A 16,971-nucleotide genomic window follows, 5' to 3' on the forward strand; every position below is an offset into this window, starting at 1 on the left:
CAGATGGTCAAAAGGAAAAAAAAAAAAAAAGCATCTTCGTTTTCACCACCTTCTAATGGAATGTTATATGCTATGAGTGTGGGCAACAAACACAGGATTATTAAAGTTCACTAGCTTCACCAGGTTTCCAAAAGAGTCCACAACCAAAGACCAACTTGAATACTCCTGTTCTGTGCTGTTATTCAAAGCTTTTGACACAGATGGGGTCACAGCGCCTATACTAAGTGGTTCCTCTTTGTGCAAATCAGTTTTAATGGAAGCCAAAGTAGATGGTTAGTTTGACAAACAACCTGAACATTAGGTTGTAGATCACCTACTTTTGGATGGGAAAGTAAATACTTTAATTTAAATAAAATAATTTAATTGCTGGACTACTGCAGCAGTGCCCCTACACTTAGGCCTGAATGCTACAGGAAGATCTAAGTTCTATGCTGATAAATGGTTAGGAGAAAGAGCCTTTGGGCCAGAGGTCCCAAAAAGGAAAACACTGGGTTTGTTTTTGGACTATGTGTTTTCAGAACCCATCATGGGTTCGTGGGTTTGCCTAGACCACTGTACCATTCAAAAGACACCTTCTCGGTGGGACGCCTTGAAACCAGCGCTTTGTGGAAGGGAAAATGGGGGGCAAGCATACGGAAAGGAGGCACCTGTGGGCAGAGGGGATAAAATCCAGCAAGGGCGAGTGTGGGAGAGGGTGAAAGCTCGGGAAAGGAGACAAATCCTCCAAGTCTAGCCTCAGCACTACTGGGTGGAAGCCCTTGGTTTCAGAGCAGAAGGGGTCCGGCTGTCAAACGCTCTCCTTCAGCTTCTTCTTCTTCTTCTTTTTTTTTTTTGTAATGCTAACGCAGCATCTATTGGTAGCTTGCTTAAGCTCTTCCGGCCAGAGGAGCAGAAAGACCAGGACTTGTCAAAGCCGAGGGAAATCGCTGTGGAAGTTAATCCCTCACCAAATTGCGGCCCTGAGCAAGGAACAATGCATTAAATGAAGAAAGTCTCAAAGACTCTGCCAACCATTATTCATAAGTTAATTATTTTAAAAAAATTAAAAGAAATCCTTATTGACTGACCAGGAAATGTTTAAGAATAGTCCTTGGTGTTGGGGGTGGCTGAGGCAACTCAGTCAACTCCATCAGGGTACCCTGTAACATGTTCAAACTCCTCACCCCCTCCTAGGGGAGCCGGGTCTTTTACCCAATCCTTAAAACTTCTCTTAAGTCTTTCACTGCTTTGAGGGCGCTTTCTGTGGCCACCGGGAAGGCCCGAGAGAACTTAGGTTGGCATTTTCGGCTACTGAGTGCAAGGCCAGCTTGAAGGCAAGCAGCCCTTTAAATCGCCGGGTGCTCCAGCCGGCCCCAACCGGTCGGCACAAACAAAGAACCGCTCTCCACCCCCCTTCCCCGCCCCCGTTGAGGCCACACTCGGCTAAGCCAGGAATGAAGACTGAAGGCTTCTACCACCCGCCGACCTCCCACCCCAAGACAGAGGAACCCGCAGCCCAGGAGGGCGTCCGGAGAGAGGAGGCCGCGGCCGGCCGTGGCTCTCACAGCCTGGCCGGAAAACGTGCCCTTGGCTCTAGGCAAGCTAGTAGAGGACAGACTCCGGCCGCGGGCAACAAGTGGCCTGAGGGCGCTCAGAGTGGAAGTGATTTTCAAGTTTCCTTTCCCAGGGCTCCGTCTGACGGCTGGGTACCTAGTTCAGGACCGCAGACGGACCGAGGGAAGAGACCTGCGGTCGAGGACCCTCCCTCCTCGCTGCGCTCCCCTCGCCTTTGTCTCTGTGGCCCATCGACCCCCGGCTCGCTGTGATTTGCGGCGGGGAGGAAGGATCCTTAGGCCCTCTCCGGAGGGAGGCGTGGATTCGAAACCAGCCTCTCCTAGGTCATGACCGTCTCTGGGCCATTCCTGGGGCTCGGTTCCGGGCCCGATTCTAGAGTCCGCCCGTCTCTAAGCGTTCCAGGCACCCGGGAAGAGGGGCCGACAAGGCTAAACGGGAAAAATATGGAGTGGAGGGAAGAGAGAGGAGGAGCGGAGAAGAAAGGATCTAAGTAGGAAGGCGAAGTGTGGTCAGAGGCTCGTGGAATTGAGAGCGAGAAAGAGCGAGAGCGAGAAAGCTGAGCGACACGAGCAAATTCGGAGAAAGCGAGAAAACAAAATTAGGGGCAAGGGCTGCTAGCCCGGGAGCTCCCCTGCTCTCGGCCTCCTAATCTGCAGCCGCCTTTCCTCCTGGGATCCCCGGCCCTCGTCTCCTCCCGACACCTGGGACCAGCTGCCGAAGCAGGCCGCCGTCCCTGCGCGCCGGCGGTGGCAGAGTTGGGGAGCTCCGGGCCTCCAGGAGGACATGACGCACATCGCAACGCCCCCTCCCCGAAATCTTGGTGGCTAGAGGCAAAACCCAGCCTCGCTCGCTTCCGAGAGCGCGGAGGCCGAGCAGATCTGCCTAGCTTTCGGGAGCGAAGGGGGAGGGGGCCCACGAATAGAGAAAAGAATACGTGCCCGGGTCAAAGCGCATGAGCAGTAAGGGCGCGAGATGGGGGGTGGGGAGGGGAGCGCGAGCAGTTGTGACTCTGTACGTGTGTGTATGTGTGTGTGTCCCCCGTGCGGAGAGACCTGTCATCGCTGACGTCGGACCGGGCCGCGAGCCAATGGGCGACCTAGGCGATTGTTCCTCTCGGCGGGCCCGGGCCACGGCCCCGAATCTCTATTCATTTCCTCACGCGCCCCGCTGCTGCCTCTGTAGTGTAAGGGATTTCAAGTAGACATTAAAGACCGAGAGAGAGAGGAAGAAAAAAAAAGTCACAACCCAAAACTCGGGGGGCGGGGGGAGAACTTTGCAGAAGTTGTTTGTGATTGTTCTCTCCCCTCCGCGCTTTTAGGTGACAGTGGCGTGAGTGCCCCGACCCAAGGAGCTCCAGGGAGCCCCGGCCGGGATGCAGCAAGCCTCCTTCTCTCAGCCGATCTGGGCGCTGAAATTCGTATATACGGCCGGGGCGCTTGGGCACCACCAGCACTTACAACATCGCCACTTCCCCCACCTCCACTCCCCCGGGGAGCTGGCCGCCAAAGCGCACTCGGAGCGGCCGGTCGGACCCCTTTGGAGCAGAGCCCGGGGACCCCCAGCAACCCACAGACTCAGCTTTGCGCACCCCACTACCCCTTCCATCTACCCCGCCGCCACAATCACTCTCCTGCTCATGAAGCGGCAGGGGGCTCTACGAAACAGCCGCCCAGCCGGACCGCGGTGGCGGCGCTTGCCCCGCGTTGTCCACCCGGGTCGCAACGGCTGCCATCTGACTCTCGGTCCCGGCGTTGACCGCGGAGGCCGTGGTGTGGCTGGGCTGGGCCTGCCCCCTGGGGCCCGGTAGAACGCTCAGCCCACGCCACACGTTCTCATTCGCACTATTTGTCTCAACAACAGGTAGCAGCTCCGGACACCATGGCCCCCAGCTCGCTGCCGCCTCCAGCCCCTCGGTGTTCCCGGGCCTTCACGAGCAGCCTCCCCAGGCCTCCCCTAGCGGCACTCTGAATGGACTCCTGCGTCTGGGGCTCCCCGGAGACATGTACGCGCGACCTGAACCCTTCCCGCCGGGACCTGTGTCCCGCAGCGACGCCCTGGCAGCTGCCGCAGCCCTGCATAGCTACGGGGGCATGAACCTGACCATGAACCTCGCCGCGCCCCACGGTCCCGGCGCCTTCTTCCGCTACATGCGCCAGCCCATCAAACAGGAGCTCATCTGCAAGTGGCTGGCGGCCGACGGCCCCGTGCCCCCGCGCCTTTGCTCCAAAACTTTCAGCACCATGCACGAGCTGGTCACGCATGTCACCGTGGAGCACGTCGGAGGCCCTGAGCAGGCCAACCACATCTGCTTCTGGGAGGAGTGTCCGCGCCAGGGCAAGCCCTTTAAAGCCAAATACAAACTTGTAAATCACATCCGCGTGCACACGGGCGAGAAGCCCTTCCCCTGTCCTTTCCCGGGGTGTGGGAAAGTCTTTGCTAGATCAGAAAATCTCAAAATACACAAAAGAACTCACACAGGTCAGTATTCGGCACTGTCTGTTTCGTGCGCACCCTCTGGGGGAAAAGGGGGGCCTCCTTGGGGCCTTCGAGCTGGATTTCCTCAAGTTCCACCTGGGGGGAGGAGGAATATTTTGGTGTTTCCATGAGCCAAGTTCATAAAATATTAATTATGCCCTTCTATTAGAATCTCAGAAGTTTCCTGAGGCTGTGTGTGGGAAGGATAGTGTGAGATTTCTGCTGGGGGGGCGGGGGGGGGGCGGGGAGGGTGCTTGAGTTTCTGTGTGTGCAAATGTGTGGTCCCTGCTTATCGAGTTTGATATTAAGGTATTCTAAAGGGCACTGTTCATCAGAGTTGTAAAGACATAGGAACAATTTGTTTTCCTGGTCCCTTTGGAATTGTGTGGGGAGTACTCTTCCAGTGGTCAGCCTGACAACCTGACTGCCACCTGGACTTAGAGCTCACCAGGGCCTTGGTGCCTTCTTTAGGATTTGGGAGTCTCATGGGCTAACTTTGCCTCTATTTTGAAAGCCTTGGCCACCCATACTCCGGATGTTTCACAGACCCTTTTGCTTTAGCAGAGACCCAAGGAGACTCATCTGCCTTAAATGTCATTTACTGAGCTGTTAAGTGAAATGGGGACATGTGTCAACAACATCTGTTAGTTCTAGTTAACAGAAAGAAAAGGAGCGAGCTCAAGAGCCTGAAAAGTTGAACTCCTCTGGCCAGAAGCATCTCTAATTAATGCAATTGCAAGGAGAAAGTTTTCACACTTCCCAGAACAGCCTGTGAAGTTATATTAATTAGTTTAGCAGCCAGTGTTTTTGCTCTCCTTAGCTAGGGTTTTCTTGCCTTGCTTCCTCAAAGTTTATGAAGTCAACATCTACCCTCCTCCATTTTGGGGGACGGAGAAGGGCACGTATGGGAGAGACAGAAAGGATGCAGTAAGTTTCAGCTTAGTGCCCCTTTCTACTCCCTGGCATTTTGAATTACCTCTATTCTTGGTGGAAACATCAGCAATTATCAAAGTATTCCCCCAGGCTGGCACTACCCAGGAAAAGAAGCTTGCTAAAATCCCACTTTCTCCCCCCAAACCCTGCAGCCTGGGGGAAGGTCTTCGTCAGGACATTGGCACACTCGGAGGCAAGGAAAGTCCACTGTTAGCCTCCTACTTTATTTCCGGAAACGTACGGTTTATCCGAGCCGTTTCCAGGATCCACCCCCCGCCACAATCTCGTGCAAGAGTTTGTTCCCCGCCCCCTCCGATTTTTATCCAAGGGAAGAAGGAGAGAAGTGAGACCCAGATCGCCGCCCTCAGGCTCGCTTATTCATGGAGCTGGCGACCCGCACCGCGAAGGTAGACTCGAGTCCTGAGCCAGAGAAGGAACTCATTTTTAATGACAGGGGGTTTAAAACAAACAAACTTTTACTGCTCTTTGCCGGCCTACTGTTTGAAGTCCGTGAAGCAGAAAATGGTTAAATTCTCAGTGCAATCGACCTACAGCAGAGAAGCAAGTTCAGTGCGCCCGAGCTGGCTCAGGTTTGCGCCTATTCAGAACAGAATTCTAAGTGCATCCTTTCCCTTTCTACTGGCAGTCCTGATTCATTATCACGGAGTTAAAAAATTTTTCTTTACAGAGCTTCTGCCTTGGCGTTTCCCTCAAACCCTCCTCCTAAGTAATGAAAAGAGAGAAAAACAACAACAACAACAACAAAATGTTTCTGAAATGGCAATAGACCTCACTACAAATTATTCATGAAGACAGTTCTCGATTCAACAGGAAAATAATTGCCTTTTCAAATATTAATGGCGTTTCATTTCCTTGAGTCGCGGAAGCGGCAATCAGGAGCCGCTTTCTTGGGAGTTGAGATTTTCTCGGATCTGATTGCCGGGCCCGGCTTCCGAAGCAGCGGCTCCGAGCCCACTCTGAAAGCTTTCTCTTCGCGGTGGTCACAGCGATCTCGGAACAATGGTGCTGCCGCGAGGGAGACTCGGGCCGGCTGCCCGGCGCCCTTCCCCGGACCCCTGGGCGGGTGGCTCGCCCCACTTTCCCAGGCTGACGGTAGAGGGAGGCAGGGCTGGGATCCAAGGCAGAGGAGAAGAGACAGCGCCGGGGCTGATGCTCGGACAGCCCGGCCCAGCCACAAGTGCGAGAAAATGGCGCGAGCCGAACCGCCCCGCCGCTGCCCAACTTCGTCCGGCGGGCCTGGGCCGGGCCGGGGAAGGAGGCCTCTCGGCGGCTGAGCCTCTGGGAGGAGACTGCCGGCCTTTCAGGACTCAGCCTCAGGCCCAGGCTGCTCGGGGCGGGCTGCAGGACCCCGGCCCAACCCTGCTTCCCCACATCCATCCACCCACCCACCCAGGGCGCAGCGCCCAGATCTGGTGGGAGGGAGAGGGCGGGAGGCTGCGTGTTGGGTGTAGGGGCGGGGTAGGATGGGGTGTGCAGAGTTAGGCGAGGAGTCCGGGGCTCCTCCTGCTGCTGGGGAGAGGCCGGGAGGACGCCCGGGCGCGGCCTCACCTGGCCTCCCCTGGGCCTGCGAACTACCAGCCTGTCCGTATCACCTTCAGTGCCCTGCTTTTTTCGCCTCAGTACCTCGTCTGGGACGAAATCATTGTTTCTGTTTTACGTGAATGTTCAACAAGGCGCTCACAAGATGGGTTGGGGAGGGAAGCAATATTGGGGGTTGCAATCAACCTCAAATTCTATTTCTCCTCTGTTGTCTTAGCAAATCTTGCTTTCTTTTGCAGGCTCTGAATTATATGGTTCTTGTAAGTGATTTTAGAAAGAAAAGACGGAAGGAAGGGAGGAAGAAAAGTTTTAGTTTTGCAGATGCTAACAGGGAGCAGAAGGGAGAAAAAGAGAGGCATATCGGGACACTGGTTTATTCTGCATCGTTCTCCTACTTTTTTTTTTTTTTAATAAAATTATACAAGTGTGCCGAGAAACGGCAGATGCCAGCACTGTCCAGTGTTTGCACTGAACTAACAATACTCCTGCAGTGTGAACTCACAGCGGCCGCGAGGTGAGGGAGCCATGGGCTTCTAACCCGCTGCCTGGCGGAGGCGAGGGTTGTACGCAAACCTCTGGTTCAGCCTAAGCCTCCACGGGACTCGGGAACAGGGGCTTTGTTTATTCAAACCTGACCCAAAGCACTCATCTCTCCTGGAAGCGGCAGGAGAAGGACCACAAAGGCAAACCGTCCTCCAGCCGTGCATCTCTTCCTCCTTAGCCAGACGCTTGGTAGCCTCTCCCTCAACCCAGGGCTCCCGACAGCCTCTATTTGTTTAAAGCGCCCGGACATTTCTTCCCCTCCTTCCCGCAGCATCTGCAGCTCCAGCAGAAACCTGGGCTTCCGGATTCTTGGGGTCCTTTCCTCCCCCAGACGCTAGCGAATCCAGCGGGCTGTGAGCTCCCAGACTGGGGCTCGGTCCGCGGCCAGTATTTCCACCCTAACGCGCGCTCGCGCCTTCCCGCGGCTCTACAGGGCATCGCACTGCGGAGCCGAGCCCTCCCGGGTCTGCCCCGGCTGCCCGCTTGCCCTCCGGTCCACCAAGCCAGGCCTGGCCTGACCGCAGCAGCTGCGCTCATCCTGAAGCCGCCGCGACCAAGGTTGGGATTACTGGAGAGGCCATAGATCTCGCTTGGCCCGGGCAGAACCTGCTGGTTTCTTTGCTCAGACCCGGGAGACCGGACCGTGGGCCGTGGGTGGTCTGTGGAGGCCGCTCGACCTCTCACAGTCAGTTTGGACTGGGAGAGACGGCTGCCCGAGGCACAGTCTCCAGGAGGCCGCTGGAGCAGCGTAATAAAATATTATTGCCTGCGCGCGTATCTGGAGGGATCCGGGACAGTTTAGGCAAGATTTGAAGAATGCTGCTAAATGTTTGCCCTCGGGGGGTAAAGGGGAAGGGGGAGGGGGCTCCATTTCCCGTAAAAATCGCGTCTGAAGTGAATCATTTCTCAGAATACCTTTCCCTGCAACACGAGTCCACATTAGGCACACGCCGTGTGCATCAGCTGCGCATCCTGAAATTATTCCATCGCCTTGGCGTTTGCACAAAACCTACTTTAGGAAACAATGTGGGCCAGGACTGGATGTGTGCGGGGTGGACCACTGGGCGGGGAGCAGGGGGCAAGCAGAGACGCTTGGCTGGAACAGCAACTTTAAATTGAGCAGATGCGAGCTCCTCAGTCAACTCTATTCTCCGGGCAAAGGTGCTTCTGGCTCCGAGTGGAGAAAATTTGGAGGAAAACAACCGGAGTGGATCAGGATGTTCCAAGGAAGGCAACTCGACTAAGATGGAGTCTTTGTCGCTCCTCCTCCTCCCTCCCCTCCTCCCAGGCCCAGGCGGGAGAAGGGGAGGGCTGGAGGCTTGCAGGAGAGAGCTCCCGGGGCGCGCTCTGAGTAGGGGGAAGGGGGTGCCGGGCCTGCTGCGCCGGGGAAAGAGGTTTCTGAATTTTTTGGTGTGGTCCTCTTCCCCAAAATGGAACAGAAACTGGGAAAGGGTAACGATGTTACCCACGCGCACTAATGTCTCTGTGTTGCCTCCACCAGGGGAGAAGCCCTTCAGGTGCGAGTTCGAGGGCTGCGAACGGCGCTTCGCCAACAGCAGCGACCGCAAGAAGCACTCGCACGTGCACACGAGTGACAAGCCCTACACGTGCAAAGTGCGCGGCTGCGACAAGTGCTACACGCACCCCAGCTCGCTGCGCAAGCACATGAAAGTGCACGGGCGCTCGCCGCCTCCGCCCAGCTCTGGCTACGACTCGGCCACGCCGTCTGCCCTCGTGTCGCCCTCGTCGGACTTCGGTCGCGAGCCCCCGGTGGCCTCCTCGGCGGCGGTGGCGGCGCGGGGCGCCGACCTGAGCGAATGGTACGTGTGTCAGGGCGCGGGCCCCGCAGCGGCTGCCCCCGCGGCGCCCCCAAGCCCCGCGCCACCACCTGGCCCTGCCGCTATCGCCGCCGCCGCCGCCTGTGTTAAGGTTGCTGCTGTGGGTGCTGCTTCCGCGTCCACTGACTGGCAGGTCTAGGCTGGGTTCCTGAGGCTTGAAGAGAGAGTGAGGAAGGAAGCGAGGGAAGAAGGAAGGGAGGAAGGTCACCACTAATAGGGGGTAGAGCTCACCGAATATGCTGATATAATGTACATTGTCTCAAAATATCAATATGGTACCCACATGGATTCTGCAGGCACATCCAGCCCCCTACGCACCCACCCAGATGCCCTCGACTGTGTTGCGTGAAGCCAGGGTTGGGGTAAAGTAAAGAGGCAGAAGGTAAAAAAAAAAAGAAGAAGAAAGAAAAGAAAACATCTTCGGAGAGTTTCTGCGCAATCTTGGCAACTGCAGGTGGCACAAGTAAGACCACAAAGCCCTGTGTGGTTCACAGAATAGGAAATGTTTTCCTCGAGGCCTGGGCCTCTCTAACTGCGACCCCTACTCCCTTCCCAGCTCCCAGTCGGAGCCTCCTCGGAATTCCTACGCGGGAAGATGGCAGAGGAAACTCATGAGCCATTATCTTCCCTCCTGTTTTCTTCCTCTTTTGCCTCCCTACAATTCCCCTCCCCCTGCTGTTCAAGTCCCAGATCGAAAAATTTCCAGCCACTTCTGTAAAGGACACGATAGGGAAGTGGGGGGTAGGGGTGGGGGAGGGGGAGGTTAAGCACCTTCCCTGCGGATTATATGCCCCTCCTCCATAGACTGGCCCAGGCACTCTGTCTGCGGACTTGTCTGCGGCTGCGGTATGCATTACATACCAGGGGCGAGAAGTCCCAACACAGGAAATACAAAAGAAAGTGTGCTAAAGGGGCTTTGGGATTCAATGCTCTGAGGACTCCACAGACCAGTCACGCTCTTCCCACGTCCCACCTTGGTCCAGGAGCTGCCTGTGGAATCTTGTGGGTGCTTGGGGGTTTGGGATGCAGAGTGGACCAATGACGTCACTAAGCCTAGGCCTCCGTAGCAAAGGGATCCCGCCTAGGCGACAGTGTCTGGGTGAATCGCGGCAATTCTGTGATGGTCTTTGTCAAAAATCACACAATGTTGGTTTTGTTTTAAAAGGGGGGAGGGGCGCATGGGACAAGAGACAAACTGCAAGAATAAATATTTTGAAGGCAAACACCCAATGGGTCTAGATTGAATGTGTATTTGATGTGCTGGGTTCCAAATCCCCTGAAAAAGAACCAGATGTTGGGGCAGGGAAAAGGAAAAGTCTGCAATTGTTGCCAAGGGGGAGGAAAGATCAGGGCCTGGTTCCCAGTCAGTTACCCTCTGAAGGGAAGGATGGTGCTGCCTCAAACTTCTTGCTAAGATTTGGGGGGAGGGGCGGATTAAAAAGACAGGGAAAAGTTTTGGTAGACCCATCCCAGTCCCTTAAGAATTTGGAGCTAAGTAGAAGTGTGATACTCCTACCTATGGGGAGCCCCCAAAGAGCTCAGTTAAAAAGCTGGACACAGCAAACCAGCCCAGATTCTGCCACTCTGTTGGCTTTTCTTATGTTCTTCCTCTTCAGACACTATTGGAAGATTGTCACTCCTGCCCCATCGCCATACACGTCCATCAGATAAATAACGTCCTAACTGGAGAGGGACTGTTTTCATTACCCCTAATAAAAACCAGAATCTTCCTTCCAAATACATCTCTAGTGAATCCGCCCTTGTGGAAGGGGCTCTGCAATCCTCTTCCCGCCCTACCCCCACTACAATAGGTCCCAGAGGCCGTTTGGCCAAGGACTGGAGGTCGGCTGCAAACGGTTCTCTCCCATCCAGCAATTCCCGCCCCGCCGCCAAGGTGCAGGGGACATCTGGGGAACTTGCTTCTTCTGAAGATGTTAAAAAATGTCCCAGTCTCCACAGAGGACTCTTTCTTTCTCTTGCTTTTCTAGGCCCCATTTTTCCTTCCACCCCCATGCAAAATAATGAAATAAAATAAAAAATGCGTAGTCGATCACTAATCGCCTTTAATTTTTCATTTGCTTGTTACAGATGTCCACCGCGTTGCTCGCAAGGTAATCTCGCCCGGCGCAGCTGAGCGCCCGCATCTCGCGCCTGCGACATCAAAGGGGCCGCGCACAAAGCAATGTTTCTTCGCCACGGTGCATCTTCATGGTAAGTTAGGATTTCTATGGCAATGGGCAAGTCGCACTGAAATCCTGAAAGGCCGAGCCTGGAGCCCGTCCAGGCTTTTCATTAAGGACATAATATTTACGTCTAACAGGCCTTTTTTCTTGTGTATACAAGTATATATTTTTGTTTGACGCGGACTAAATCATTTTCATTTAATTTCCGGTAAACAAAACCCACGCGAATGGGCACTTGTTCCCGATCATAATAAAAATGGATAATAATGTGAGGGAAGAAAAGGGCCGCTTGAATCGCCGCTCAGCCCCCTTTGTTTCTGCTTTCTGCGGTGATCAGAGGGCGCATTTGGGTTTGATGGCGAGTTTCTAAAGGCGAGGAAATGGTTTGTAAGAGGGGAAAGAAAAGGAGAAAGGTCTAATCAAACTCGGGTTGTTCAAAGAGTCGGGTTTTGGGGTTGAAAGTGTGAGTTTGACGGTGCATCAGCATGCCGCGTTAGGCTCGCCATGGAAATACGCGCGGGGAGCGGCCGCTTCAAAGGCGGCACACTTCACTGCAGACACTCTATTAAGATACATTTGCGCTGACCTTTGCTTTCACGCCATTTAATACTGTCACTGTGCTCTCCAGTATATACTTCCTCCTTAGGACCTGCCTCGCCAGCGTTTAGGGGTTCACCTTGCACTCTGATGCGGGGGAGGGGCGCTTGACACCAGGGACGCTTTCAGGAAAGGGAGGAGCCGGACTCCGTGCATCTTGACTGCGCCCTGAAGAGGCTCCAGGGTCAGGAGTAAATAACTTTAGGGCAAGCTCGGAAGCTCAACAAATGAGCATCCCCAGCTCGGTTTTGTGCCAAGCAGCTCTCCGCCTCTGGGCCAGGTTGGAGGCCTGAATTTAGATGGGACTTGGGGGAAGGAGCAGGAACCGCCCTGGATGAGTCTGGGGAGTTCAGACTGTGCCTTTGGGACATTTCACTCTGGCCCCCAGCACAGCTCATTCGGCCCCTCTGTCCCAGAAGTTTCTCACACACCCCCAAACTTGTTTCTCCCCAGGGTGGAGTGTAGGGAACCCCTCAAGCCTGGCTGGCCTGGGCATAGATTCAAGAGCCCAAGGCCAAGGGGATAGGGAAGATGGAAGGAAAGTTAGAAGTCCATGTTCCCTTAATTGTCTTGTTGTTTATTTTATCCAAGTACCCCAGTGAATAGGGGAAAAATAAACATGGTGGAAAAAAAAAATCAAACAGTGGAGTCTTCTTTAGTGCCAGTCCTTGTGGTTGAATAAAAAGGATGGTCCGCTTTCTATTCAGCTGAGAAATCTTTGAAGTGGGAGTTATTATCTGAGACATTCCTCCTTGTCGTCCTAACAACGCTGATGAAACGTAAAAGGTTCTTTGTCAGCGATTTGTTCTCCTCTCTGTCAAACTCCCTCTGCCCCGTTAGTTTCAAACCGTTTCTAAAGAGATAAAATCTAACTTCTTAAAAAAAAAATACATGCACACTACACTAACTGGTAACTTAGGGCTAAGTCCTGCCAAGGGGAAAACAAAAGCATTGCAGAGACATCAGGTCCAGAGCCTGTGGAGGTGTGCAGATGTTGAGGGGGCTCTTTGCCCAGGCTCTGGGACACGAAAGAAAGAATGCAGAGACAGTGCAGGCAGAGGGTAGATACCCTAAGCCCACACTGTGGGTCTGCTTCTCTCTTTGCTGCTCTGCACTCAATCAGTCCAAGTCAGGTCACCTGGGGACCCCTCAAGCTCCCACTATTCTTGTTCCCTATCCTTGGAACCTAAAGCTGCAGCAGAGCAATTGTTCATATTTCCTGCTCCTTCAAAGACAATCTCAGCTAAAAATAGACCCATTGTGTGTTTCTTCCCACTAGCAGCTATCAGCAAGCCCTTTCTGCCATTAATAGAAAGAAGAGGGGCTTGAGGGAGAGAGACATTTTTATAATTTCCTGTTTTCTTCAGCACCTTGGCAATTGGAGTTCAGAAGGTCGTCGACCCCAAAGTGCATGCAAACGTCCCGCTCCCCCATCCACATGTGCAGTCCTTCATTTCATATTGTGCCCAGGAAAAAGAGAGAGAAACTTTCACCCAGTCCAGCTTTCCCCAGACATTTTGATGTGGTTTTAAAGGTGTTTTACAAAAATGAGGATGTTCCAGCCTCGCTACCCCCGTGTGTGCTGACTAAATGATTTGTAAAGAAGTTTCCCCAAGCTGTAACCCATGCTGTTATTATAGTTGCTACAAAATGTCATCTCTTATATTGATTTTTATTTGTTTACTGAAGGTCCCCACATGTTTGTTTATATTGCTAATTTATGGGAAAATGTAATGATTGTAATGAATGTGAATTATACAGACAGGCAAATGTTTTGTGATCATAATTTACTCACGCAAGAAAGCCTGGCTGAAATCTTAGACTATTTGGTACCCTCTCTACCCACACTGTTAGTGATTTATCATCTGTCCCCTTAGCATCCTTAAATTATGAACTAACTCGAAAGGAAAAAAGTTGTTATGTATTTCACTGAAAGTGATTGTTGAATGAAAATATAGTTGAAACCTGTAGTTTAATCTGCTGTAAATATGTAAAAATGAGTTAAACCCGTGATTCCTTTTCCCTCCAAAGATTTTTGTGTACATGGAGATACATTTCCCTATTTTCTTTGGAAATAAACAATGTGATGTTCCTCTTTCCCTTGAAATTCGAGTGTCCTGTTATTGCTTCGTCGTCTTGGGAGAGATTTGGGGCCCGCCCAGCAGCATCCCCTCCTTTTCCCTGCCATCCCTCACGACTTCCAGATACATCTCCAAAGTCTAGTCATTCAGAGCAGCAAAATACAGAAGGACCTACCAAAGCGGCCCTTTTCTTAAAGAAGATTTCTCTCGTCCCCAGTTTCACCCTAGTAACATTGGCACTCATTAACTGGTTTCCATCGTGGAAGGGGAAACGATAGGCCGATGCTTTCAGTGTGTTCCTGGCAGGGGCTGTCTTGCAGTTGTACCGCAACCTCTCACTGCTGCTGCTACTGCTGCTAAGTCATTTCAGTCGTGTCCGACTCTGTGTGACCCCATAGACGGCAGCCCACCAGGCTCTCCTGCCCCTGGGATTCTCCAGGCAAGAACACTGGAGTGGGTTGCCATTTCCTTCTTCAATGCATGAAAGTGAAAAAGTGAAAGTGAAGTCGCTCAGTCGTGTCCGACTCTTAGCGACCCCATGGACTGCAGCCTACTAGGCTCCTCCATCCATGGGATTTTCCAGGCAAGAGTACTGGAGTGGGGTGCCATTGCCTTCTCCCAACCTCTCACAAACCACCTCTAACTTTCTAGAGAGATGCCTGGTACCTGGCAGGAATAAAACAAAGAAAAAAAGAGAGGGCAGGCTGCCTCCAAGTCTTCCCTAAGCCCTGATGGGGCTTCCCTGATGGCTCAGACGGTAAAGAATCCTCCTGCAATGCGGGAGAAGTGGGTTCGATCCCTGGGTTGAGAAGATCCCCTGGAGGAGGGCATGGTAACGCAATCGAGTATTCTTGCTTGGGAAATCCCATGAACAAAGGAGCCTGGCGGGGTACAGTCCACGAGGGTCGCAAAGTCGGACATGACCGAGCGACTAAGCAGCACAGCACAGAACATAAACCCTCGTGAGGGTTCTTCGAGTACAGTTGCCCGCAGGAGTCTTCCCAGAGGACGTCACTCCCCTCTGGGAGTAGCCGGTGCTCAGACCATTCACCTCCCCGAAGATTGTGTGGCTACAGCCCACAGGACTCTTCTCTGATCCCCGATTGGGAGGTTAGGATTCAGTGAGTTTTAGCATCTGATGGAGAAGCTCTTATCCCGTCCGGCCACTGGAGAAATTATTTCAGATATATCAGTACCACCTGAACCACCAGAGCCTTCTTCCTCCCTCCCCTGCGGTCACTGAACCTCTGGTCACCCGCGTGCCTTGCGCCTTCCCTCCTAATTCGCAGGCACAGCAACCGCCGGACCCCTTCCTAACGAAAGAGAAGTTGGGTTTCGAGGGCCTGGCTGGGGCTTGAGATGAACTGAGTGAGTGGGACAACAACGGCTTTTGGCGTCTGGATGCTAGGTTCCCTTCGAGAACACCTTGGGAGAACCAACTCGTTGGGCTAGGGTGGCAGGCCTGCAGAGAAGGTTGCGGAAGGGACCCGGGCGCGCAAAGGTGCCAGGGCGACGCGCGAGTGTGAAAAGACAGTCCCGAAGGAACGGCCCCTGGAACAGCCGCGACACGTCGCAGTCAGTGGGCGACGCGGGGGAAGAGGTTCCTGGACTTTAGTCCTGGGGTGAGCGCCCCCTCCCGTCCTTCTCGCGGAAAGGTCCCCCTCCTCCGGCTCTGGGCCGAGGTAGAGCCTCTCCAGATGTTTGGGTCTCTGCGCCCTGCCTCTGTGGGACAGGGCACTCAGTAAAGCCGGTTCACCGACGGAATCCTTGTTGGGGGAGCAAGTGAGTATGAGAAAGGCCCGGGGCACCCTGGGCCTGGTCCCCTGCCTGGAGTCCTCACGGCCGCCAGAGACCACGGACCCTCCAGCTACGCCTCCCTAATCCCTCCCGGGACCACGCTGTTCCGCGGGGTCGCCGGGGGAGTCGTAGCCCAGCCTTCCCTGGGAGCCGAGAGGACATGTGCGGAGGGCAGCTGCCCTTGCCCCCATCTCTCCCACCCCGCCACGCGGGTCTCAGGCGGAAGACCCGAGGTTCGAGAGGGAAGGAGAGGACAAGGGCAAGTGTGCTGGGGCACCTGCCTGCCGCTGCCCCTGAGAGTGCTCGGGTTTCCTTGGGAGACAAGTTATCTTTGGCAGAGAAGTTGAATGGTGTGACCTTTGGCAGAGGGGTGGTCACTGGTGCCCGAGTCCCCCTGGCTAGTTCACCCTAGAGAAAATCTTTAGGGAAGTTGCCCACCTCCTTTCCCACACTGGGAGCCTCGAGGGAAGATTGGGGACGCCTTAGCCTCTTCGCTACTTCCAATGCGAGCACCAACTGGAAAGTGTGGGTAAGAGGGGAAGACTGGCTAGGCCTGTCCACCCGTGGCCCTGTGCTTCGGTTTCCTTGTCTGCTGAAAGAGAATTTCCAAGAATTGTCTTCACAAGTTTGCTTGGAGCAGTTAATAGGATAATCCTTGAAACCATTTAGAGCTTAGGTGTCAAGTGCTTGTTGTTAACTTGTTGTTATTAGGACCACTTACAAGACTCCATCTTTCAGACACATCACTTAGCTCCTCCTTGAATCAGGTCTCCAGACCCTCCTAGAAAGCAAGGCACTTGCAAAGGTCTCAAGCTCCAGAGCAGGGTGTGTCTTTCCAGGCAGCACCTAGGCTAGCTGAGGGTCCTGAAACTGCATGAGTGTATGTACTCTGAGAGTTCTAGATGCTGGTGCAGGGGGCGGAGGGAGGAGAGCCCGGAGGCAGAGATGCCATTTATTTTTAAAAGCTCAAGAAAAATGAGAGGGAATCGAGTTTATTTCTGTGCAAAACTAAGCAGGAGAAACCCGATCGTCTTAATGTCACTCCCATGACTTGTTAAGACACTAACACTGCAGCCGGCCCAGATGTTGATTTATTTTTTTTACCATAATTCTGCGGTTACTTTGAATCCAGATGGTGGCCTTTTCATGGCCCAGGTGTGCAGGGCGGGAATGTGCAAGTGGGGGGTAAAAGTGAGCAACCCAGGACAGAGCAGTTTGGGGCAAAAGTCACACAAAGGCACATTCTTTCCAGGAAGGCATCAGAACCTTTTTAAAAAAATAATCATAGTTGTTTAAAATGCTGAATCCTCATTTAAATGCTGAATCACTTTTCATGCTGAATTCTCATTCTTGTTCTGAGAAAATTAATAACATCTTTGTCATCAAGTGACTGAGAATCCCACAATAACA

General features: G+C 53.5%; 1 protein-coding gene across 3 annotated transcripts in view; it reads left to right on the forward strand.

Moving 5' to 3' along the window:
* The window catches only part of ZIC4 (Zic family member 4), a 35,326-nt gene extending 21,536 nt beyond the window's left edge, over nucleotides 1–13,790 (forward strand). For all 3 annotated transcript variants that reach the window (XM_059888919.1, XM_059888920.1, XM_059888921.1), the window contains 3 exons: nucleotides 3,415–4,032; nucleotides 8,567–8,885; nucleotides 10,992–13,790. In XM_059888919.1, coding sequence (XP_059744902.1) covers nucleotides 3,415–4,032; nucleotides 8,567–8,885; nucleotide 10,992 — 938 coding nt within the window. In that variant the 3' untranslated portion in view covers nucleotides 10,993–13,790. The remainder of the gene's footprint in view (nucleotides 1–3,414; nucleotides 4,033–8,566; nucleotides 8,886–10,991) is intronic.
* The last annotated feature ends 3,181 nt before the right edge of the window (nucleotides 13,791–16,971 follow it).

This window comes from Bos taurus, chromosome 1, assembly GCF_002263795.3.
Source record: "Bos taurus isolate L1 Dominette 01449 registration number 42190680 breed Hereford chromosome 1, ARS-UCD2.0, whole genome shotgun sequence".
NCBI lineage: Eukaryota > Metazoa > Chordata > Mammalia > Artiodactyla > Bovidae > Bos > Bos taurus.